The sequence below is a fragment of the Haliotis asinina genome, chromosome 2, assembly GCF_037392515.1.
Source record: "Haliotis asinina isolate JCU_RB_2024 chromosome 2, JCU_Hal_asi_v2, whole genome shotgun sequence".
In the NCBI taxonomy this organism is placed as follows: domain Eukaryota; kingdom Metazoa; phylum Mollusca; class Gastropoda; order Lepetellida; family Haliotidae; genus Haliotis; species Haliotis asinina.
Genome location: NC_090281.1, coordinates 76928522 through 76953668, shown reverse-complemented (window position 1 = coordinate 76953668; position 25147 = coordinate 76928522). Strand labels below are relative to the sequence as shown.

General features: G+C 38.3%; 1 protein-coding gene across 4 annotated transcripts in view; it reads right to left on the bottom strand.

The window, feature by feature from the left end:
• Positions 1-5901: 5901 nt before the first annotated feature.
• The window catches only part of LOC137274345 (magnesium transporter NIPA2-like), a 44274-nt gene continuing 25028 nt past the window's right edge, over positions 5902-25147 (bottom strand). For all 4 annotated transcript variants that reach the window (XM_067807495.1, XM_067807492.1, XM_067807493.1 and 1 more), the window contains 5 exons: positions 19329-19560; positions 18719-18775; positions 15145-15235; positions 13967-14127; positions 5902-12512 (listed from right to left, as the gene is read on the bottom strand). In XM_067807495.1, coding sequence (XP_067663596.1) covers positions 11887-12512; positions 13967-14127; positions 15145-15235; positions 18719-18775; positions 19329-19545 — 1152 coding nt within the window. In that variant the 5' untranslated portion in view covers positions 19546-19560 and the 3' untranslated portion in view covers positions 5902-11886. The remainder of the gene's footprint in view (positions 12513-13966; positions 14128-15144; positions 15236-18718; positions 18776-19328; positions 19561-25147) is intronic.

The window sequence follows — 25147 nt, the reverse complement described above, 5'->3', positions numbered from 1 at the left end:
ATCAGTGCTATTTATGAAGCATTCAGTTTTGTCTCTACATTAGTGCCTTAATCGAGCTGAAATGTGTTCTTCACAGTCAACTTGTTTGTAATAAATCTGACTGTATTTATAATCTGATATCTATTCTGTACAGATTGACAGATATATGTGCTTAGAACATTGTAGGATGTGATATCAGTATGCACTGTGCTACATTGTAGAAGTTATGCTGTAGTACATTGTAGGATGGGACATTGATACACATATTACTACATTGTACATATATGTAATGTACATTGTAGTATGTGATATGTTATCATTACACATTGAAGGGTGTGACACGATATCAATACACATTGTAGGATGCAACATGATGTCTGATGTACATTGTAGGATGTGATGTGATATCAGTACACATTGAAGGATATGACATGATATTGGTACACATTTCAGGATATTGCTTGATATCATACACATAATGGGTGTGACAAATCAGTACACTTTGTAGGGTGTGACATGATATCAGTATACATTGTTGGATGTGACATCTGTACACATAGGGTTTGACATGATATCAGTACACATTGTAGGATGTGACGTGATATTAGTACACATTATAATGTGTATCATGATATCAGTACAAATTGTAGCATGTGACATATTGTTACACCTTTTATGATGTGACATGTCAGTACACATGGTAGGATGTGACATAATATCAGTACACATTGGGTGTGACATGATACCAGTACACATTGTAGGACATGACATGATATCAATACACATTGTAGGATGTTACCTGATATCAGAACACATTGTAGGGTGCGATATGATGTTGATACACATTGTAGATGTGACATGACATCAGTATACAATGTAGGGTGTGATTTGATGTCAATACTTGTGTATTACGACAATCACAGCAGCAGTGTACTGTATGACAAGAAGAATTGTCATTACAACAAGTCTATCCCCTCACACATAAACACATGCAAACATTGTCATGACTACAGAACATACAAGATGTGCAATGGATGCTTATATCTCTGTAGTAAATTGACTTATCAGCTGAATATTTCTCATTCCACGTGTAGACACTGCTCAGACCATACATTATAAACTGCAGAATTTGCAATCAGATGTTCAAATTTGGGCTTCATTTATTTGTTGTCTTGATGTATGAATTAGTGCAATGGATTCAATAATATCAATTCAATCGAATCCTGGAGACAAAATGCAAATTTAGCACAGACAATGTCAATTTTTCTGCTATTTTTTTAAAAGTGGCACTTATTGTGAAGTTTTCCTAGGTTACAGTTGTTACCAAGGATTTTGTTTTGTCATACCATGTATGATGTAACTGTCTCAGTGTTGCTCCTCCTTCAAAGCACATAATGTGCTCCCAAGGTGCTTAAGTATTCTACACGGTAAAGTCACATTTAAGTTAGGGATATGTTCATGACGTTTTTGTCATCCCCAATGCAAAGAATATGTTAGTACAACTGATAGATTCAAGTTTCCTCAGAATAATACCATTTCCCACATTTGAGAGGTTTGATCAAGTGTTTTTTGATCATTTTCGGGGGTTTTTTTTGCTCACATAACTAAGTTCATTTTGTAGAGATACTCTTATTCTCTGTTACTTTTTCTTCATTGATATAGTACATTTATGGTGGTATATTGGTTGGAAATGAATGGTTCTTGATTGTTTGAAAGAAAGTCTAATCATGCTATTCTTGCTGTTATATTTTAGTTTGAATATGATTTTAAATATTGATTTTATTGTGAATTTGAATATCAGAGAGCATATCATATGTTCAGGTTTTATTGATATCAGCTGCAACTCTTTTGGTTTTATTGTTTATCTTCTGTCAGTCAGAGTAAATTGATGACGTGTTTACTTTAATTGTCACAAGTATTGTGTGGGTGAACATATGCTGCTTAAACTGCTAAGTTGTACAAAGTGTTCAACTCTTCCAGAAAATAGGTTTTCATTTTTTGGTCATTAATATCCAACCTCCTAATGCATTTTTGTTACATATCTTCATATTTTGTTTAATGCAAGACAAAGTGGGCAGGAAATTGAAATGAATAAATAGGTCCATTGGTTTACTGAACTATTGGGCAAAAGGAAGTATACACTTGAAAACTGAATTTGACGAAATACTAACAAATGGTATGAAATGACATTAGACTGCTAAGTTGCCAAAGTACAAGAAATATGTTATCAGGGTTCTTTTGCTTGTTAGATTTATATCCACTGCCAAACATAAGTGTAAACAAGATTTATATCCAGCGTCAAACATGAGTGTATACTTGATTTATATCTACCATCAAACATAGATGTATACTAGGTATATATCTACCGTCAAACCTGGGTGTATACTAGATTATATCTACCATCAAACATGGGTGTATGCTAGATTTATATCTACTGTCAAACATGGGTGTATACCAGATTTATATGTACTGTCAAACATGGTTGTGTATGAAATTGATATCCATCATCAAATATAAGTGTATACTAGATTTATATCTGCTGTCAAACATGGGTTTATGAGAGATTAATATCCACCTCAAATATTGGTGTATGCTTTCATTTGCTCAACAGTTTGGTTGGTGACTTTGGGATGTTCTGAACCCAAAACCATGAAATGAAGATAGTGCTCCCTGTGTATTAGGTTTAATAGCATGTGCAGAACATATCACAGATACAACTTTATATCACAGATATAACTTTATATCACAAATACAACTTTATATCACACCAATAGAATTCTTGCATATGAAACAAACATGACAATCAGAAATATATATATATATTTTTTGAGTGGTGAATCATACCTTATCACGAAATCCTGTTTGTTTTTTGTAGAAAGTTTAAGTCAGTATTTTGAGCTCAGTGAGTCAGCTAAGAGCATGAGCCCAACCCACAAAGTAATCATAGCTCTAAGACGATCCTAACTCGAGCACTTTGACATAGACTTAAGACAGTAGTAGAGTCAGGATCTCTTTATGGAATGGGCCCAGTGCTAGTATTACATGAGTTCACACATCTATCGTCACTGCCAGTATTCACTGCCATGCAGTACAGGTGTAGTATATTCACACTGAAGTGTCGACATTTGACAGTCTCAGCAGCATTGTGTTGCCATAGAAACATGGATGTTGGTTTTGATGGGTGTACAACCAACCCAGTCAACAGGACATTGACCCAGATTGTAATTGTCACAAGTGATTAAACCTCCATCGTTTACATGCCTTTTATTGAGGCAGTTGATTAAAGGGTGTCTTACCAAGCAAGGATAGTGCTTCGACCGCATTAATGTATACATACACTTTAACGTGAAGCAGTTGTAGATCTAAACATTACCATGGACTGTCTTAAGTTAAGGACCTTTTTATGTTGACAGGGACCCTTGTAATTTGATGGGAATCCTTATGATATGATAGGGACCTTGTGAAGCTGATATTTACCCTTTTAAGGTAATGACCCTCATATATTGATTGGGAATCTGTTAAGTTGGCAGGGACCCTCATAATGTGATAGGAATCCTTATAATTTGATAGGGACCCACAGGAGTTTATGTTGACTGGGATTCCGTAAAATCAGTAGGGACCCTTTTGAGTTGACAGGGACCCTAAAAGTTGATAAGGACCCCTTTAAGTTGATAAGGACCCTTTAGACTGACAGGGACACTGCTATTGTTTTCCGTTATCTACTCATGGAAACATATAAGGGAACACGTACAAGTGTTCCTTTAATTATTTCCGGAATTTCACCCACACTTCAGTACATACCAAGTGAAGAAACCTGGAAATGAACAAAGGATCACTGGTACTTTCAAGTGTTCCCTTATTTGTTTCCATGAGTATATATTCATTAAGATGACATGGAGGTACTGGTCCACCACAAAGTGAACACATAATGCATGAAGTAGTGAGAGTCAGGAGTCATTTGTTTAAATGCATATTTTTGTATCATGTTATCTGGCTGTTGTATAGAACTAGAACCACCACTGTGACTGTCCCTGTTAGCAAGGCAGTGTGAGAAACTTGTCATCGTCTCTGTACTTCATCACCCCATCTGAAGTTGCAACAGGTTTTAGTCACATCACAATTTGTGTTTCCATAGCAACATGAACTTACTTGATGCTGTTTTTGTTTGTTGTTTTAGAGTCAATGTTTTTCTTTCACAGTTGAATAACATATGTGAACTTTTCTCAATCTTTCACGGTTTTCAGGATACAGGCGTGTTTCAACATGTGGTCATGTCAACCTATGCATTTATTTAACATTGTTTTAACAGTAATTTAATTGTGTTATGTAAGTATTTGGAGGTGGTCCACTCCAGTTCTGTCTACCGACATGTAGTCCACAAAAACTATGGTTGTAATTCTACACATTTGCATATTTTCACAAATACTTAGTCCCATCTTACATGGAAGGTCACAACTTGCAGCTCAGGCAAAACGTCAGTATGTTTGGACCCTGATTGCATCACTGTACAGTGTAGTAGTCATGTACATATGTACAGTGCTGTGTACAGTATCATCTCTACATCCTCTCCCCAGCACTTGAGTCCAACTCCGTTCTACCCCACCTCTCTAGTCTTGCTGACGGAGCTATATGTTGGTAGAGTGGTTAATATGTGCATATATTGTAGTGCAATTTATTTATAAATTTTTGTGCAAAGGAACACCCCTCGGTCTTCATGATCGTGGCTTCACATGTAACTAGAATGAAGCTAGACACGTGACAGTTTGGCAGTCACTTACTTGATCAGTTGTGCTTGTCTTGTAAATATGCACTTTTCAACCCCTTTATAAAACCGGCTGGTTGTGACTTTATTTTAGTTTCACTTGTGAGTTATTTATTTGTAGTTATTTATTATTTAATATATGATCTACAGTTAGTGAAAAAAATGCTATATACATGTTGCTAAGAGTGTAATAATTGCTTAAGCTGCAAAAAAAAAAAGAAATTCAGGCCCTCGTTTGCAGCAGGTTGTGATGCTGCAGGGTACAGTTAGCTCCCTTAGCATGGTGGAATACATTCAGAAATGGCTGTGACTTGCATGCTTGCATTTCTTCTATTGCTGACACCCTTTTGTTTGAGGTGATACCTAGTACCCTGATGTTCATTCAGCAAGCCAACTGATCACATAAGTCTCTGCATCATCACCTGGTGCCTGGTTTTGTTCCTGGTATTGTTTTAGGTGTACAGTTACCACGCCTGCCCGGTCGTTGACGTGTGTACCTATGGTTGGATGGACAGGCAGAGGAATGCTGTCTGACCTCCCAGTCTACAGGAGTCAAAGGTCATGTCAATGTTCATGCATGGTCAGTGTTAACAATCATAATACAAAAATAAAATCATAAAAATAGATCTTCCATGTTTGTCTTTCAGTGAAGTGTTACGTATAGTGACTCATATTTGATATGAGTGAAAGATTTGTTTGTTGTTTAATGTTGCGCTTCAGCAATATTCCTGCTGTATGGTGGCGCTTCTGTGAAGTCTGGACTAAACAATCGTGTGAATGAGATAGCGAACATTTTTCTACGCAATTAGGATAAGATTTCTTCAGAAAGACTGATTATGTGCCTAATAGTGCCTGACAACCCGAACCTGGTAACTGCCTCTAACAACAACAAAAGAGCGATTCTAAAGTTTCTGGGTTGGAATTGGTTCATAGCAGCACATGCTTGTCATAGGAGGCGACGAATGGGATCAGGTAGTCAGACTTCCTGACTTGGAGTGCATGATATTTTAGGCAGCTTCACCCAACATCACAGGAACACCATACCCATGTAGGGATTCAAATCAAATTCATTCGTATAAAAAGTGGGGCCTCAACCACTTGTCTACTCCACTGTCCCTTTGTGTCCGGACTGTAAAACATACAAATCCAAAAGTCATGAATATTCTGAAATAGATATTTATTTCATACAATCCTTATTGTCTCTGTATCACATAATAGGAAAACTTGTCAACAAAGTAATGTCTGAACAATTACACAACAGAAATATAACCAGATACTCATGGGCTACAGCAATGAAGTCAGATCTTCGATGTGATGAAGGAAGATACCAAGATGTTGTGATCAACATGTACCAACAAACATACATTTGATCCTGTGTATCTGCAGCTGGGATATGCTTCTTCTTGTGTCATGATGATAGTACTGAAATGCCATAAACTGAGATCATGGTGCAATTACAGAGCCAATTTTAATCCATGTCTTCATTTAGAGACTTCTAGTAGTTAGGGCAATCAACTTTTTGCATGATATAACAAAGGAAACACTGATGACAAATCATACAATCAATATATAATAATATGATGATCATGAAATTGATTGAGTATGGAGTCAATCTAGCATATTTTTCCTAATCTGGACTCTGTAATTTTAGAGTAAATATATATACTTCATATTTCCCACAACAGCTACATACATGTATGTAGTATTAGAAATCGTTTACTAATTCCCAGAGTGTGTAACATAATAACAGGATATTGGAGTATGGATTTCAAAGGAATGTGCATAACACTGTTACGATCTGTTGTTGGATCTAGGTATTAACTGTATTGTGCAAAATGATAGCAGTATTCAGAATCTGCTAACAGTGAAGTGTATCTGAGGAACAAAAGGAATCAAGTAGGAAAATGTATCAGGATACTGATGTCTTAACAGGCAAATTATGTATGTGGTTAATTAGGCAGCAGTTTCTGGACAAACCTGTGGTTGATAATGTGAACACCAAACCACATACTGGGTATCATGACATTATCGGCTAGGATTCAAAGAACATCATTAGCTGGAGTTATCACAAAATGTATGATGGGTCTATTCTGCCCATGAATCCACTAAAGATGAGTGAGTGACTTAAGTTCAACACAGCACTCTGCAATATTCCAGCCATATGGCGGCAGTCTGTAAATACTTGAGTCTGAACCTGTCAGTCAACTGATCAACAGCATAAGAATCAATATATGCAACTGGGATACAATGACGTGTCAACTGAGTCAACAAGCCTGATCACCTGATCCTTTTAGTCGCCTCTTATGACATGCATGGGTTTGCTGAATATCAGTTCAAACCTGGATCTTCATGGGTTGGAGTTTAAAGACGAGTGAAAGAGGCTTTCCTACTCCAAGACATAACTCAGTGATTTGTGAGCTGCAAATGTCAGCATTCCATATATGTCATGGCATATCAGTTTGGCGTGAAGGAAATTTTCAAGTGATACTGATCGCAGAACTTTACCACAAACCTGCACAAATACAGGTATGCTCAAGCAGCTCACAGATGGCTAGCCTGAAGGAACCTGGGAGTGAGTGAGTGAATACTGTTTTATACTGCTTTTAGTAATATCACAACATTGAACACCAGTAGAGGGCTCCAAACATTTACCCACTGTGGTACCTCACACTTCCTAGACCATCCTGGGATTCAAACCTTGAAGGAAATGACTCAGACATGCCAAAAGGATGTAACTTGGTAGCATATTGTATCACCTCAAAATATTTAGCATCAAGTCTTCCACATTCTGTTTGTGTATCTGCTGTGTTTTACACACACAATTATTTTATACTGAAGCCCTCTGTAATGTTAGCTAGTCGGGCATAAACACTGAAACATACCTGCCATGGACTGAGAAAAGTATGTGAAGAGTGTGTGAAATAGTTTCCAAAGTTTGCTTGCCAGGGCTAGCTAGGCCTGACAGTTAGTAGTCCACAAAATGATTCAGCGGGAAATCTGACCTATAAAACTAAGCAAAAGATTAAAACAATACATGTGAATAAGATACTGTCGGCATGACATACATTTCATCATTAAGCTGGAAATATGATTAACATTTCTATCGGGCCATAATCTTACATGATTTTAAAAATGTTTTATGATTTAACAGGTCGTGGAGAATGATATATTTACAAAATGGCTTCATGAAAATTCTCTAGCCACTGGGGCAATGCAGTGACTGGGGATTTGCTGGCCCAACTGGATTTTTACTAGCCAAAGGCTTGCAGACCAGTGACTACTTTGCACCCTGAATGAAGTCCTCTTTTCTCACACATTATCATGACAACAGTTATGTGAAACTAACAACATGTACTCTGAAAATATTTACAAAAGCACTGAAACTGTAATCATACACAAATAATTCCCCTTTTATCTTCAACAACTGTGACCAAAAGTAATAAAATATATCTCACAGCTGCCATATTCTTTGATTTGCTAAGATGTTGATGAACACCACAAATGTACATATATCGCTGGTATTCCTCATGCATAAGAAGGTCTACATTATCAAATATCCAGGTTGGGATTACACCAATTTGAATATCATTCCAGATACATGTGACTGTATGTTTAATGTGAGAGGAAAACATGAAGTAATGCAAGTCTGAAAATGGATCGTCCATCATATGTCCACATATGTCCACATGCATGAAATGAATACTACGTTTGTCCTCTCTGCAAACTATATAACAATTACAGGTATCTTGATTCTCTTAAGAACTTCTGAAATAATTTTACCTGTCTCCGTATCCTTATGGGTAATATTTGAATGAAGAAAATGCAAACAATCTCGTTTCCATGGTGTAGTCAGTGTTTTACCTAACTGGGGAACAGACCTGCGTTAAGTTGCACAAAACAATCCTTAAAATGTATGAATCCCAGATCAGAGAATATTCTCAATGAATCAAGATGGCTGTAATAGTATTGAAAAAAATCCACAGAAATGGTCCCAGCCAAGATGTGTGCTATCAATATTAACTAAGAACTGGTTTGGATATAACACATTTCCCATAAAGGACCCCAATAACTGGTTGTGGTTGTGACTTTAAACTGGCTTTGTGCCTGTGGTTGAAGGGAATGTAGTAACCTTTCATGTAATATAGCAGTCATTCTTGTAAGTAAGAAATCTTTCTTGTAACAAAGTAATTTTTCCTGAAACTAAGCAGTCTTTCTTGTAACAAAGTAATTTTTCCTGTAACTAAGCAGTCTTTCTTGTAACAAAGTAATTTTTCCTGTAACTAAGCAGTCTTTCTTGTAACAAAGTAATTTTTCCTGTAACTAAGCAGTCTTTCTTGTAACAAAGTAATTTTTCCTGTAACTAAGCAGTCTTTCTTGTAACAAAGTAATTTTTCCTGTAACTAAGCAGTCTTTCTTGTAACAAAGTAATTTTTCCTGTAACTAAGCAGTCTTTCTTGTAACAAAGTAATTTTTCCTGAAACTAAGCAGTCTTTCTTGTAACAAAGTAATTTTTCCTGTAACTAAGCAGTCTTTCTTGTAACAAAGTAATTTTTCCTGAAACTAAGCAGTCTTTCTTGTAACAAAGTAATTTTTCCTGTAACTAAGCAGTCTTTCTTGTAACAAAGTAATTTTTCCTGTAACTAAGCAGTCTTTCTTGTAACAAAGTAATTTTTCCTGTAACTAAGCAGTCTTTCTTGTAACAAAGTAATTTTTCCTGTAACTAAGCAGTCTTTCTTGTAACAAAGTAATTTTTCCTGTAACTAAGCAGTCTTTCTTGTAACAAAGTAATCTCTCATTAAACCGCTGTTTTCATTCAATAGAGTTATCATGACAATATTCAAACATTCCTCCAACAAAGAACAATCTTTTTCATAATAAAGTATCAAATGAGACAAAACACTAAGTTTTTTAAATGTTGTTTCCAGTAAAAAGGAATTTTTACTATGGTAGTATGCAATATAGTTGGTTGGTTAGTTGTCTGACATTGAACTCGGCTGTATTCCAGCAGTCTACAAATTTGTGTAATAAATCATGTCAGGACCAGACAATCGAGTGTTCAACATCAGGAGCATCGATCTACGCAATTGGGATACAATGACAGTGTACAACAAACCAACCAGCCAGCCTAAAGATACTTATTTTCATGTTAGCCATTCTTTGTGCTGGGAATGGTTGCTTATTATGCAATTTTGACAAAGACATTTTTGCTGTTAGTGTTTTTGTAACCTCTGAACACAATATGACAATTCTGTGAATGAAACTGCACCAGACAGATTCATGGCAAGCCAACATAGCTAAGAGACGTATCTCACTGCTGACATACTTCCTATCTGAAGTGCGAGATATCTCACAGACAACAAAATATCTGAAAATACTGCAGACTACTTCATAGGACCCACAATCAGAACTGCTCTTGATAAGAATATATAAATTTATAATTCATTTCAGTCAGGTGAAAACGGAAAACATCTACCATTCATATCACATTGATATTGCATCGAACATGGAGAAAAGTGGATGTTGTGCACATCTAATAAAAGTTTCTTCTGACTTCAAAAAAAAAACCCTAACCAACTCCATCCCTCCCCCCACAAAAAAACCAAAAAAAAACCCAACAAAAAACCCTGTCTCAACATCCCCTGAAAAGTAACCAAAGTTAAAAGATGGTAAAAATGCACCATGTATGACTGATGACTGTACTTAAAACATCATTTGAATAAAACATTTTATTCTTATTACATGCTCTGGTGAAATTGGGCAAGCGTTAGAAAACACGATTTATATGAACAGATGTTAATATCAAATATAATATCCAGACAGTTATAATAGAAGTAATATCACAGAAAACTGTCTTGTTATGGCAAAACATTTTTCAAGATAACCTGCAAACTACCTGCAAATCTTATAGCGACCTTTGTCAACCAAAGGTTGGTATCTTCAAAATGATGTTGATGACACTTGTCAATCAAAGGTCATCTTCAAAATGATGTTGATAATAATTATGTTGTCTCCTTATATTGTGCTTGCTATTGAGTAAACACTTTAACCCCTTGGCCACCCTATCACCTGTCATATGCTACTGAAAATGTTACAATCTGGTTACTGTTTTATGCTTTCAAAACTGACATGGGCAAGCATTCTGAGATCTAAGGGAGTTTGTCTTTTAGTGGTTTGTTATCATTACCATGTGTATATGTATGTGAGCGTGTTTGATTGCTGAAATTAGTGTGCTCTCATTCGTCTGGACACCCAACCAGTAACTGAACAACATTCAAAAATCACTGTCTGGACACCCAACCTGTGACTGAACACCATTCAAAGACCACTGTCTGGACACCCAACCAGTGATTGAACACCATTCAAAAACCACTATCTGGACACCCAACCAGTGACTGAACACCATTCAAAAATCACTGTCTGGACACCCAACCTGTGTCTGAACACCATTCAAAGACCACTGTCTGGACACCCAACCAGTGACTGAACACCATTCAAAGACCTTTCACTGTCTGGACACCCAGCCAGTGACTGAACACCATTCAAAGACCATTCACTGTCTGGACACCCAACCAGTGACTGAACACCATTCAAAGGCCACTGTCTGGACACCCAACCAGTGACTGAACACCATTCAAAGGCCACTCACTGTCTGGACACCCAGCCCAACCAGTGACTGAACACCATTCAAAGGCCACTGTCTGGACACCCAACCAGTGACTGAACACCATTCAAAGACCATTCACTGTCTGGACACCCAACCAGTGACTGAAAACCATTCAAAGGCCACTGTCTGGACACCCAACCAGTGACTGAACACCATTCAAAGACCACTCACTGTCTGGATACCCTACTGGTGACCACTAGACAATGACCATGAGGAACATCCTTCATTGAATTCATCACAGTGACACACAATTCCAATAGCAAATATACTCCAAGCAAAAATAATGTCTATACATAAAATATAGTCTTTGTTAAATACAAAAGAATAACTTAGTTGCTCTATGTGATTATTTAGACATCTTCCCCTGGAATATTGTAAAAGGAACACTGGCATCTGTCAGACCATACTCCAGTAATTGTCCCCTCTCAACGTTCATCACACTCGTCCCTTCTCCTAAGGTACTGTCAGTATGAGACCCACATCATTGGTGGTGATATTCTGACAGCAGCTGTTCATCATTCTGACCACTGGTCAGCAGACTTTCTTGATCACCATTAAAATTATCATAAGTGGTCACATTCCTGAGTTCTCCATTAGAACTGGACACTGCCTCTTTCCGCACACTGGCTACTGTTGATATACTAATATTCTGGTCCTTGAAGGCATTAAGTAGGAATATTCCTGATATAATCGTCAGGAAGCCGCACATATTTCCCACAATATCCATTACCTCCATGTTGCCAAACTCTTTGTAGAGGATGAGCGATGCGGCTATCACAGCAGACGTAAAAAACACATAGTAGATCGGTGTCACAACCGCCGTGTTGAACGTGTCCAGGGCACGATTGAGATAGTTGAGCTGGATAAGTATGCAAATGACCACTACTAGTAACAGCAAGTATGTCAGGTAGTTTGTGAACTCGTTCCTACCCCGGAACGTCTCCTTGATTGCCACCCCAACTCCTTTACAGCCCATGACGGTGAAAGACCCCAGGACGGAACAGATGGTGATATATACCAGAGGATTCTTGTTGCCATAGCGAGGGGCGAAGTAGAATATCCCAATGCAAGCTGCCAATATTACGACGACACCAAAAACAATGAACACTGCAAGATAAAGTAAAACATATGCTGAGTAAAGTACCCATGAAATAACTGTTTGTGTTGCAGTGCTGAAATCTGGACTTGAATGATTCAGGAATGGTGGAAGTTAAAAAATGTAGAAGGATCCTTAAGGGAGGGAACACTCAAATGTTTAACATTAAAGTATTGTTTTTGACAAGGATGACCTATGGAGGTCTGGGTTAGAATTAGACTGCATGTCACAAAAAGGGACTAACAGGATTGGGTGGTCAAGCTTGCTAACTCTGCAATCAGCAATATTCCAGCTATTGGACCAGGCAATCCAGTGACCAATCAATCGATGAGTGATCAATCTTTGCCACTGGGTCATGAAATATTTGTTTGTTTAATGCTGTACTCAGCAATAGTCCTGTATTCATCAGCGGTCTGCTCATAATCAAGTCTGGACCAACAATCCAGTGATCAACAGCATGAACATCAATCTATGCAATAGACGACGTGTCAGCCAGTTGGTGAGTCTGACCACCCAATCCCATTAGATGTCCTTCTTAACATGAATGGGTTGCTGGTGACCTATTCTAATCAGGTTATATACAGATTAAGAATGCATCAACAAAATTCTGATATATGATGACAGGCTGTAAATATTCAAGTCAATCCAACATTGTCAATACAGTGCACAATGACCCATGCCATCAGGGTATAAGATCATACAAAGTCACCATACCTGACTACTCATTTCAATTCCAGGATAGGTTACCATGGGCATATTCTATCCCAGAATTACCATATGATCATCAAGCTAGACATTATTTCCAAATCTGATATCATGGGCTTGGTTGCAAATTGCAATGGGCACATTCATATGATTTATTTGCTGTGACTCTTTCATATCTCTTATATGTCTTAGATGAAATATATAGATACAGTTTATTTTAGAAAGGGGTGTGTGTGCACAGATCATTTTCAATCGTTTTTATGGGAGTTTCAATGGTCATTTGATAAACTTTCAGGACAAAAGGGGAGGGGCAGGGTGAACAATTTAACAATGAGTCTACCCCACCACCCGATGACAATCAGTCTATGTTCTGAAGATGAATTAATCTGAAACCCTGCATATCAGACTTGTAGTATGCAAAATACAAGGGTGTTGCAAGAACTGGTCTCTCTAGATTTTCACTCAAACCTAACAGAATAGTTTCGGAGTTAACTTCTGATTATCATTCCACAAAGTGATCTCAGCATAACTACCCTCATACGCCTTCTGTGAAAGAAGGAAGATACAATAAACCAGTGATAAACTATAACATTGCAAATGTTTAGTTTGGGAACAGGGACCTGGGTCCCATTCCACAAAGCAATCATGAATGCTAAGATTATCATAACTCTCCTACTTTTACGTAGACTGATGACTGTCACAGTACTATGATTGCTTTGAGGAATGGAGCCCTGGGCCGATTTGCAGTTGATCTACCCACTTGGTTCGATGAGTTTCTCCTTGAGGGCCTCCATGCTGCCAACCTCCTGCTCCTTGGGGGAGTGTATGACCATGACAGTAGAGCCGAGGATACAGAGCAGACATCCCACCTTCCCCAGCAGGTTGAGATGCTCCTTCAGCACCCGCGATGCCAACACAGCACTGCAACAACATAACATTTACTGCTGACACACTGATAGACCTTATCCATGGCGTTAGATGCAATACTGGAGCTTGTCTCTCAGGCAGTAAATAATAAATTTAAAGAAATGGAATGAAATTCCAGTTCTGAACAACTGGGCAAGTCCGGACTGCTCCAGCTCAGAGAAGGTCTGAATTGTTCTAATTTGCATTTAATTATTTTCTTGTCGATACATATCCTTAACTCATTTTACTGTATCTATGGGACTTAAATGTCATTCTATTGGGAGTCCAAACTAAGTACCTTTGGAAAAGAATATTAATCTAGAATACAGTGTTGTTGGGAATACATTGTTCAAAGCTGGAATTTCGAAATTCGCATTATCTTAGCATTCCATTGTGACGTAAAGTTAGAATGACGTCACAAATGAGCAGCTCCAGATGCTACCATGGGAACCAGCTGAAACCTGCCAGCTGACAACACTTCACCGCTGTACCTGTACTCAATGTAAAGAAGTGCAGACAGTAAAACCCTTTGGTTTACTTTTTGTTTACAATGTCGATAAACACCATGTGTTGGCCAATTTCCGGGTATTATTGAGTATTTGAAGCCCGGGCATATTTCATTTGGAACCTCCGGCTGACGTCGTTGGCTCCAAATGTATTCCCCGGCTTCACATACTCAATAACACCTGGAAATTGGCCAACACATAATGTTTATCTCCTAATTCAAAGCCAGAAAACATGATCAGTTTGAAGCTAATATCAAAACATCTTCCTCTACATTGGTTCTGTTATCACAGAAATGAAAGGAACCTTTGCAAAGCCATACAATCGCTAACATTTAATTACTAACCTTTAGTTGAATATCTAAACCATAGACTTATTAGCTGAATAAAAGTATTTGAGCAAGTTAAGATAATTCAATGTTAATGCAGCAGTAATTCCATCTGTATCATGTTTACCTGAAAGTATATCAAGAGTAGTCTCCCTTGACATTTGCTAAGAACAGGTTTATCTATACTGTTCTGTACTCACCTTATAAGTACACTTAGGGCTCCCAGAGGAGTTACCAGCGTGGCCGGAGCAAAGGCATAGGCAGCAAAGTTGGCAAATTCCCCTACAATCACTGAAACATGATCAGATATGCATTATTTTCCATCCAATAGATACAAAGTCCTGAGTAGAAAATTATCAATTCTAACAAAAATCTTCACAAATCCTCAGTAAGAAAAAGAAGAAGGATCAGAGATTTCTATAATGTATTACTGTTCCTTTACTTCCTAAAAGAATGGACTACACACTGCCATTTAGAAAGTAATCAAATGTTGCATATCCCTGAAAGGGTGACACCATTGTCTCTATATGGTGGCGATAGGTGCCTGAATCTGAAAGTGTGGGTTTGATTAGAATGTATACTTTACTTCGAAAGTGTAATCCCAAATATAACATGTCACTCAAAAGAGGATAAGAACCACCTGATAATATTATTTTACTACATTTAATCCATCAAGTCATGACAGATTAACTTTGGCACTCTGAAATACTCATGTGGTCTTTAACTTCTTCTGTGTGCTACCTATTTGTTCAGTGTGTCATGATAAAGACATACAATTCAACATGTCTGACCTCTAACGTTTATCGAACATGCTTAAAAAATACCCTCAACAGCATAAGTGAGCATGCTTTTACACCACTTTTAGCAATATTCCAGCAATAGCACTTCTAGGGACACCAGAAATGGGCCATACATCTTGTACCCTGGTGGGGAATCAAACCCGGGTTTGACAAACAACCACTTTTACCACTAGGCTACCACACAACACCTTTAAGAGTTTGAAACAACAACATTAGTACCTCAAAGCCTATTTCTGATTTCCTAAGATCCAGTAACACATTAACTGCTAAAACACACCATCCTTATCCTTTATCGAGCTTAATCAGTAAAAGGTACAAGTTGACATTAATATGAATGGTTATGAATTTGCGTAATTTACCAAGTATATTATGCTAAAGATAACAATTTTCATGATGAGCTTATTTGTGTAGCAGGTATACATGCATGTTTAAACTTCTGTTTGTCTGAAAGACTTCATTAATATTTTCATCATCTTACAGATCTTCTTGGCTCATTAACAAAGAAGTTGAATTCAAAACTAATTATAATTATATATACCCCTTTACAAGCATTCAAAGAAAACTTTTGAACACAGATAGATACAATAGCAAGGAAAATCAAACTCACATTTACATAATTTCAAACAAAAATAACTGCACATTGGATCAGTTGTAAACAAACACAAAATCTGACTTCAGTTATCAAGAACAACCACAGTATACAGTCTAATCATTATTATTTTGAAATAATGAGCACTGGATCATCTGTGAATTAAACACAAAATCTTACTTTAACTATTAAGAAAAACCATAGCTTACAGCCTTACCATCAAGATTGTGATCAAAGTCAGTGAAATAATATATGTACTGTGGTTCAGGTGAGCTACATCTTCAAACACAAATCAATGTTAACAACTTCAAGGCTCTATCTTGCACAATGCCGGATCAACAGATCATGACGGAAAACTAAACAGACATCAAACCATTCTCCAAGGAATATGATGTCATGTGAGCGTGACATACTTGTTATACAGGCATCCATTGATTTATTGACTGCAAAGACCTGGGTCCTCTGCAGATCCACTCATATATAATACATCTGAGGTTACTATCATGTCTCTAGTTGCCATGGCAATGGCAGTGGTTTATTACCTGTGGTGAACAGTACTCAATACTTATGAAAGCTGGTGGGAAAATAGGCAGACTGCATTGCTAGATTTCACAAGAACCTTGTGTTGTTCCTGGATTTAATGGCTGCTCCAACAAGAATGTGTGTTGTGCTGATATGTGTTGTTCCATTTCAGAGCAAAGCATCTAATCACCAATGTAACCACTCAACCACTGGACTGAGAGTCTGACAGCTGTTAGTCCAGATCATATATTTCCCGTACACCTTTAACATGCATAAATTGGCATGGCTCCTGTGACTGAAGGCTACAATTACACAAAGCTTTTCACAAAGTGGTCAAATGTAACATACGTTGCATAAGAGATTATGCTTTCAGAGCAGAGTATGGTTTGCAGTACTTTACCCAACATATATTACCCCAGATTTCCATATTATCAGCATTACATTTCTTCTTGTCATCTCATGCTGGCAAAAAGGTATTTAATTGACGAAAATATATGATTCTTGTCTATATATCTGAATTTTCATTAATGTACCCATGTGGGGAATAGAACTCAGGCCTTATGCTTGGTAAGTAAATGCTTTGACATTCAGCCTTCCACTGAATAAACACTGAGTGAAACATGCTATAACATGGTAGCTTCCCTGAGCATTATCAAAAGATTATCATCTGCTCAATTTAAATAGTTATGCCTGTGTATCAGTGTAAGTGCAGGTAATTTTGTAGAAAGCTTCAGCATGTACTAAAAAGGCATTATACTCAATGGTTTGTGTGATATTTTTAGTCTAGCATTACAGAATTATGGGGTTTAACGTCACGTCTGAGGTAATTGTTTTGATAAAGTGATGAGAATACAGAAGTCTGTGTCTGGTTTATACAACAAGCTAGCCCAGTGAACTAACAGGACGTATCTGAAAACAGTTACCACACTGACACAGTATGCTGAGTCTGAGCTGAGCTAGTTTAATCCCCTCAATGCCATGCACTAGCCTGGGCAACAAAAAGTACCATCTTGTAACAATTTTGTTTGATTGTTAAACACCACAATCCGCAGTACTCCAGCTGTCTGATGATGGTCTATAAATAATTGAGTCTGGACCAGACAATCCAGCGATTAACAGCATTAGTATCAAACACTGCAACCGGGATACAATGAAATGTGTCAACTGAGTCAGCCAGCCTGACCACCCAGTTCTGTTTGTCGTCTCTTACAACAAGCATGGATTAATGAAGACCAATTCTAACCCTGATCTTTACGGGTCTAATGAATAATGTTAACATCCTTGGTGTGATGCTGCCATGTGATAAAACGATGCACCTTTAGCTGAACAGGCAGACGGTTTACATGAAGTGCTTTGTGCCAGTTGGAGGCTTATCTACCTACATGACTGGAATAATCGTTAATTGCGAGACTGACAACACAGTACATACATAATTAAATTATTGCTAGCAGACATGACTGTCTATTCTCTCGTTATTGTGTCAAGCACACCTTGTCTGACAACAATGAGTTTATTACTTTGATACATCCATGTCATTGCTCGAGAAAGACAATTCTGTTCTGTAGAGCTACATCTTACTCTGACGTCCCAGTCATTGTACGAGACAAGTTGCCTTGTTCAACAATATTACAGCTATATGGCAGCAGTCTGTAAAAAAATTGAGTCTGGACAATCCAGTGATCAACAGCATGATCATTAATCTAAGTAACTGGAAGATGATGACAAGTGTCAACCAGGTCAGTGAGACAGACCACGCCATCACATTAGTGCCTCTTACGACAAGCATGGGTTACTGAAAAACAATTCTATCCCGCATCTCCACAGGTCGCATGAGACAAGAAAGAGACAGAAGGCAAGACTTACTGAGGATCATGCCAGCCCACCACATCCATTCCTTGAGATAACCATACCCGCCTTGGCCTGAAATACAACACAATGCAGGACCATAACAATGGCAAACACTACATCATAAATACATGAAATTATTCACCATCTGTCCTTTTTCATAAGGAAATAATTTGGAATTATTGTCTCTCAAGCTCTGTTGTCACTTGAATTGTTATTTGTTTCTGCTCATTTTATTCTAAATGTGAAAGCTTAACCATTCACAGCAGACATAATGTGAATCTTTTCAGGCTGACTTCAGTCCTGATATGAAATGAACCCTGTCATATGGACTGATACATGCTCAAAGCAGACGTGCAGTGAACTTGCTCAGGTGGACTGATGTAAGTTCAGTCCACACATGAAATGAACCAACTGGACTCACACAATGTCAATGCAGACTGTACTGGCACAAATTCAATCCATACATGAAATGAACCACTGCAAACATGACAATAACCTGCCAAGGTGGACTGATATTTGTTCAGTGCAAACAAATAACTAAAGAGGACTGACACAAGTTCAATGAAGACATAAGCTAACAAGCACTTGTGAAGTGATACAGACAAATGACCACAAATAATCTCACCTGCTCTAGTGGACTGGTGTTTGGCGAGACGGAGCAAGCCAAGTTTCTTGAAGATGAAACTGCTGCCGATGAAGATACTTGAGCTGATAGCAAGGGATAGGCCAATGTAGAAGTCCCGCATATCCTGCAGTTTATGCTCATAATCACTCGTCATGTTGCCAGTTGTGTTGACCGTTGTGTTGAGATCAGGACTTAATGTGCTGCCATGCAGTGGCATGGGTTCCTCAAATACCTTACAGACAAATATACTTCTGTTAACATGAATACCCAAAACAACAAAGGTTTTGTAGAAATTTTCTTGATGGCAGGAAACATTTTATGAAAATGATGTTTAATGCAGCCTGCAGATATGTCACAGCCATCTCATGGCAGCTTGTTAAAAATTCTTTTCTTGGCAAAGTCAACCAACTGAAAGAAACAGGAGCTTCAATCCATGGCTGAGGAAGAAGTCAGCAATATTCCTGATATCAGTTTTAACTTTCCAAGCTAGTTTTTCATGCTAACTGTGATATTCTAGTTGTTTTACTGTCCTTTGTTGACAGGTTTTACAATATACATATAGTCCTTTTCATTGTTAAATGCTCTCATCACGATATGGTTGAAATATTGCCGATGTGACGTTAAATATGAACTCACTTACTCAGCAATATTCCAGCCATAGGGTGGGTAAGAAGACACATACTGGGACAGGTCACACATTGTCACTAATCAATCCACATTTTAATTAACATCAGGACTAGCAATTGAAACCAGGAACAGTTTCTTCAATAAAAATTACATTATATGTAATCAGTAATTATTGTACTGAATTATTGTACTGAATTATTGTACTGAATTATGACGAAATAATGCTGAAAGAAAACATTCAGGTAGAAAGAAAGTAAAAAGCACAGAAACAGAAGTTAGGAAACACCACCTCACTTGATTTGCTAGACACAATGACTACCAGCAAGCTATGCAATGACAGATATATTCTTTACAGTAAATAATCACACACATTCATTTGATTCAGTTTATCTCTTTGTTTGTGTCTTTATTCTTAATGCCAGACTCGGCTATATTACAGCTATGACTGTATTCTGCACAATATCAAGTCTGGACCACACAACTAAGTGATTGATATCATGAGCATTGTTATTTGCTAAGATACAGCGAGCCTGACTGCCAGATCGATCAGATACTTATGATAAGTATGGTTTGCTGAAGACCATCTAACCATCAGCAGCATATGTTTTCAGAACTGAGAGTATTTATAACTTCAGCCCTGGAAGGATAAATAAGGTACCTTTTGTGAGTAACTTTTCAAATAATGAAAAACTCTGAAACTCTATCACAAAGCAAAGGCATATTAAAATGAACGATAACTCAGGATTATTTATGACAGTTGTAAATCTTACAATTTATGTCTATTGATTGTGGACACGAAGCTATGCGATCAATCATTCATAGCAAAACAAACTAAGAACATGCCCATGGGAACAGAACCTATGGACTTCAATGATTACTCTCCCAATGTAACGCTATAATGGAGTCATGCTAGTGAGTGAGTGAGTTTAGTTTTATGCCAATTTTAGCAATATTCCAGCAATATCACGTCAGGATATACTAGAAATGGGCTTCACACATCGTACCAATGTGAGGAATCAAACCTGGGTAATCAGTGTGACTGACAAGCAAATGTTTTAACCACTAGGCAACCCCACGTACCTAACGATGCTAGTATCTTCACCACTTACTGTATTGTCATGGACGGACAATAATCTATCCGGAAATACTTCTTGGAAGAGTGCGAAGTTGAAATCTTGATTTGAATAACTGATATTACAGGTTGTAAATGCCACATATAAATAAATAGATGAATGACTCAAGGAGTAGTTTCCATTTGACCTACTCTCTGATATCCTGATGTACATCTGGTGATATTTCAAACATCAATACTATGATGAATGAACTGTCCATAAGACAATGACTGATTTTCATGACATATTCCCTTACATCTCCTACTCAAGGTATGTGTGGGTTCTTTCTCCCTGAGCATCCAGTGAGTGTTTTCTCTCTCTCTTTCTCCTTTTCTCTCTATCTCTCTCTCCTTCTCTCTCTGCGTGTGTGTGCCACTGTGTGTTTTTGTGATTGTGTGTTCTGTTTTTCTTGTTTGCTTTTGTTTTGTGTGCATGTCTGTTCTGGCTGTGTGCCTTTGCATCTGCCACTAAAGAAGTTCAAGACCATCCAATTATATCACCTAGTTATTGGTAGTATGCCATGGTAGGACACATAACAACAGTAACAGGAAAGAATCAGTTGCGTCTAACTTCTGATCTTCTGCCATAATATACACCTGGAAATTAATCAAGCAACACCCCAATTTTTTCTATTGGAGCAACTTTGAAGTGTTCTGACAATCAAAATATGCCGGGTTGATATAGTTTGACACTTTTTTATTCAACAGACGATCTCTGACAAACAACTTAAAGGGAAAAAGTATCAAGACTTTGCTTTATTGCAACGAAATCCAAATTCTTAAAACTGTCTTAAATTCATGAAAAAATGGACACAATTTACTATTCATCCACAGACGTTGTTGTCAGGTGTATTAACACAAATGTCACATTGAAAGAAAGAACAGTCATCTGAGAGTCTGCACACCGACTTTCATCAATATCTAGTGTGTCCTCCCTGCGCACGCACCACCGATTCCAGACGCCTCCTCATTCCTTGGATGAGTCTCCGGATCTGATTCTGGGGGATCCTGTTCCACTCCTCATGCAGGGCAGCCGTCAATTCGTTGAGATTATGGACTGGTGGGTCTCTCTGCCTCACACGACGGCCAATAAAGTCCCACAAATGTTCAATGGGGTTGAGGTCAGGGCTCATGGCAGGCCATGGAATTCTGTCAATTGCATTTTGCCGCAAAAAATCATTTACAGCATGCGCCCTGTGAGGTCTAGCATTGTCGTCCATAAATATGGGTCTCGTTGCCAGAGGATGGTTCTCAAAATGAGGTACCACAGCCCTGTCAAGAACCTCCTGTTGGTAACGAACACCGTTAAGGTTTCCACGGATGGTAATGATATCCAACTTGCAGTTCATGGAAATGCACCCCCATACCATAACGGAACCTCCCCCAAAGGCCACAGTCTCCTGGATGTTCCGTGGAGCCATTGCTGTGTTCCTCTGCCTCCAGAGCCGAGTACGACCGTCCACCATGTGCAGCAAGAACCGGCTCTCATCTGAGAAATGGACCTTCCTCCAAGAGGCAATGTTCCAGTGCAAACGGTCATTACACCAGGCCAGTCGGGCTGCCTTATGGGCTGGAGACAGTCTGGGTCGCTTGATTGGCCTCCTTGCCCGGTATCCTGCAGCTTTCAGACGATTCCGAACAGTCCTGTTCGAGATGGGTCTCCCTGGAAGCCACTCCTGTCTCAACCGAGAGCTCGAGTTGAAGGACCTGCGCCGTACAAGTCTCAGTAAAGCTCTGTCCTCCCGGACTGTGGTCTTCCTGGGTCTTCCTGGTCTAGGCAGGTCTTTAACTTCATTAGTGGCCCGGTATTTTTTCAAAAGTTTTGAAATTATGGAATGATGTCGTCCGATTTGAGTCCCGATTTGTCTTAGAGACATACCAGCATTCCTCATGCCGATTATTTGCCAACGAGTGGCCTCTGATAATTTCCTACGTGCCATGACATTGAAATGAATGAAAAACCGAATGCAATCGACAACCTGCGCTTGTAAACACCCCAGGGAAAAAGTGCATTTTTCGAAAGTTGAGGTTAAAGCAATGCACGTGCGCTGTGCAAGCTTCACGCGCGTCATATCAACCCATGAAAAGCTCATGCTGTATGTCAATACATCAAAATTGAATAATCAATCATCAAAATTACTTCGTTAAACTTTGTTAAGTTTTTATGTGTCTTTGAATTTGGTGTTGCTTAATTAATTTCCATATGTATAGTAACAATCTGCTTACACTGCGCTTATATCCAGGCACACGCCCGCTCACAGCGCTATGTACATTACTATCCCTTGTTATAGGACACTATCATACTTTGCAATTCTCTTCCAACTCCCTGGGGTTCATACAGCTGTGCTGCCTGTTAGGCGCAAGGAACAAAAACACTTACATTGCCAGCACACCCTCACGCGTAACCATTTTACACCTGGGTGAACTGAGACGATGGACTTAAGTATCTAGCCCAAGGATACTACACGCATGTGCCCATCTCGGGACAACTACCCCCAAACATGAATATCCTATAAACACATTGGCAATTATGAAAATATAATGTAATATAATCCCAGTACAATGAGAATCATGCACGTTTTGTACAGGTTGAATCAAACCTGGGCCTCCTTTCACAAAACACTAACTTGATCATAAGTCACTAAGGAAAAATGTGTTAAGTGTTAAAGAATGGGAGTTAAGGTTACCCTTAGTAAAGGTTGCTTCATGAAAGAAAGCCCTGGTCTTCAGCCGGATGAGCAAGCACATTAACCCCCAGGCTACTTGCCTAACCCACATCCATCCAATATGTCTGAATGTCCTTGACTTTCATATGCAGGTGGCTTGCTGTGATGTATCAACAACACAATGAGTTATACTGACACATTCCTACAAATATATTCATAATAATGATTTCTTTGTGTGTTGTCAGGCATGGCAATTACTAGAACACATGTGTATAACACCGAATGATATTGAAATAACCAAACCCAAATTCAAATTTTGCATTTAGTATGACACTTAAAAACAGAGGGTTTTCACAGTATAACCAATGTAATGCATAACCTGGGACTAATCATGACTATGAATTGCTTATGATGTCAACCATTGGCTATAGGTATGACATATATTTCCACAAATTAATACTGATAAAATTCCAACAGTCAGTATGATCTGATGACACTTTTAGCTCTATTCTAGCAGCATCACGGCTAGGGACACCAGAAATGGGCTTCACACATAGTACCCAATGTGGGAAATCAAACCTGAGTCTTTGGCATGACAAGTGAATACTTTAACCACCCGGCTACTCCTTTGCCCCCTTCATGTGGTCTTTGAGAAAAGCTGAACAGTAATTAATCATTAATTATTTTGGAATTGCAGGATCAATACAGATTTCAAAATGTAAGACTGAGAGAGCAGGTACCTGTATTCTACTCCAGCAAAGAAATCTTAACTTTTAACATCAGGGTTATGCATAGCACCCCTTAAGTCTAATGCTTACCTATAACATTAGCATACCACAGGCGGCCTTGTAGTCAATCTAACTCTATAATTTCAAACAGTTCTATACAGGACCAGCCAAGGAATTGTGTGACCAATTGTCAGTAGGCATACATAAGTATAATAACTTATAACTCCAGACAGACATCCAGAAATAGAAACGTGTTTGGTTGTTCACAATACTACATAACACCACAGCTGGAAGAGGTTGACATGATACCACATGACATGTGTTTCGTATGGAGAAGAAAAATGTTTATGTTCAAGATGGGGACAGAATAAGTTGTACCAGTCACATGATTAGTGACACACATTGATCAGATTCACGCTTGGAGTCTGCAAATACTCTCAACAGAAACCAAAACTTCATCTGAATTGGTGATTGTAGCTTCCACAAAATGGCTAACAAGAGTTATGACCTTTAAAGATCGCTTGGACTGTTGGACCGACTGCACACTGATACTGACATGGAGAGTCCTTAGATCAGGGCCCAGGAAGTGCGAGACAGACCATACATTGATATGAACACTCACTTGTTACATCCATTTGTACAGCTATATCATCAGGAGAAACACGCACATGATCCCCAGATGGAATT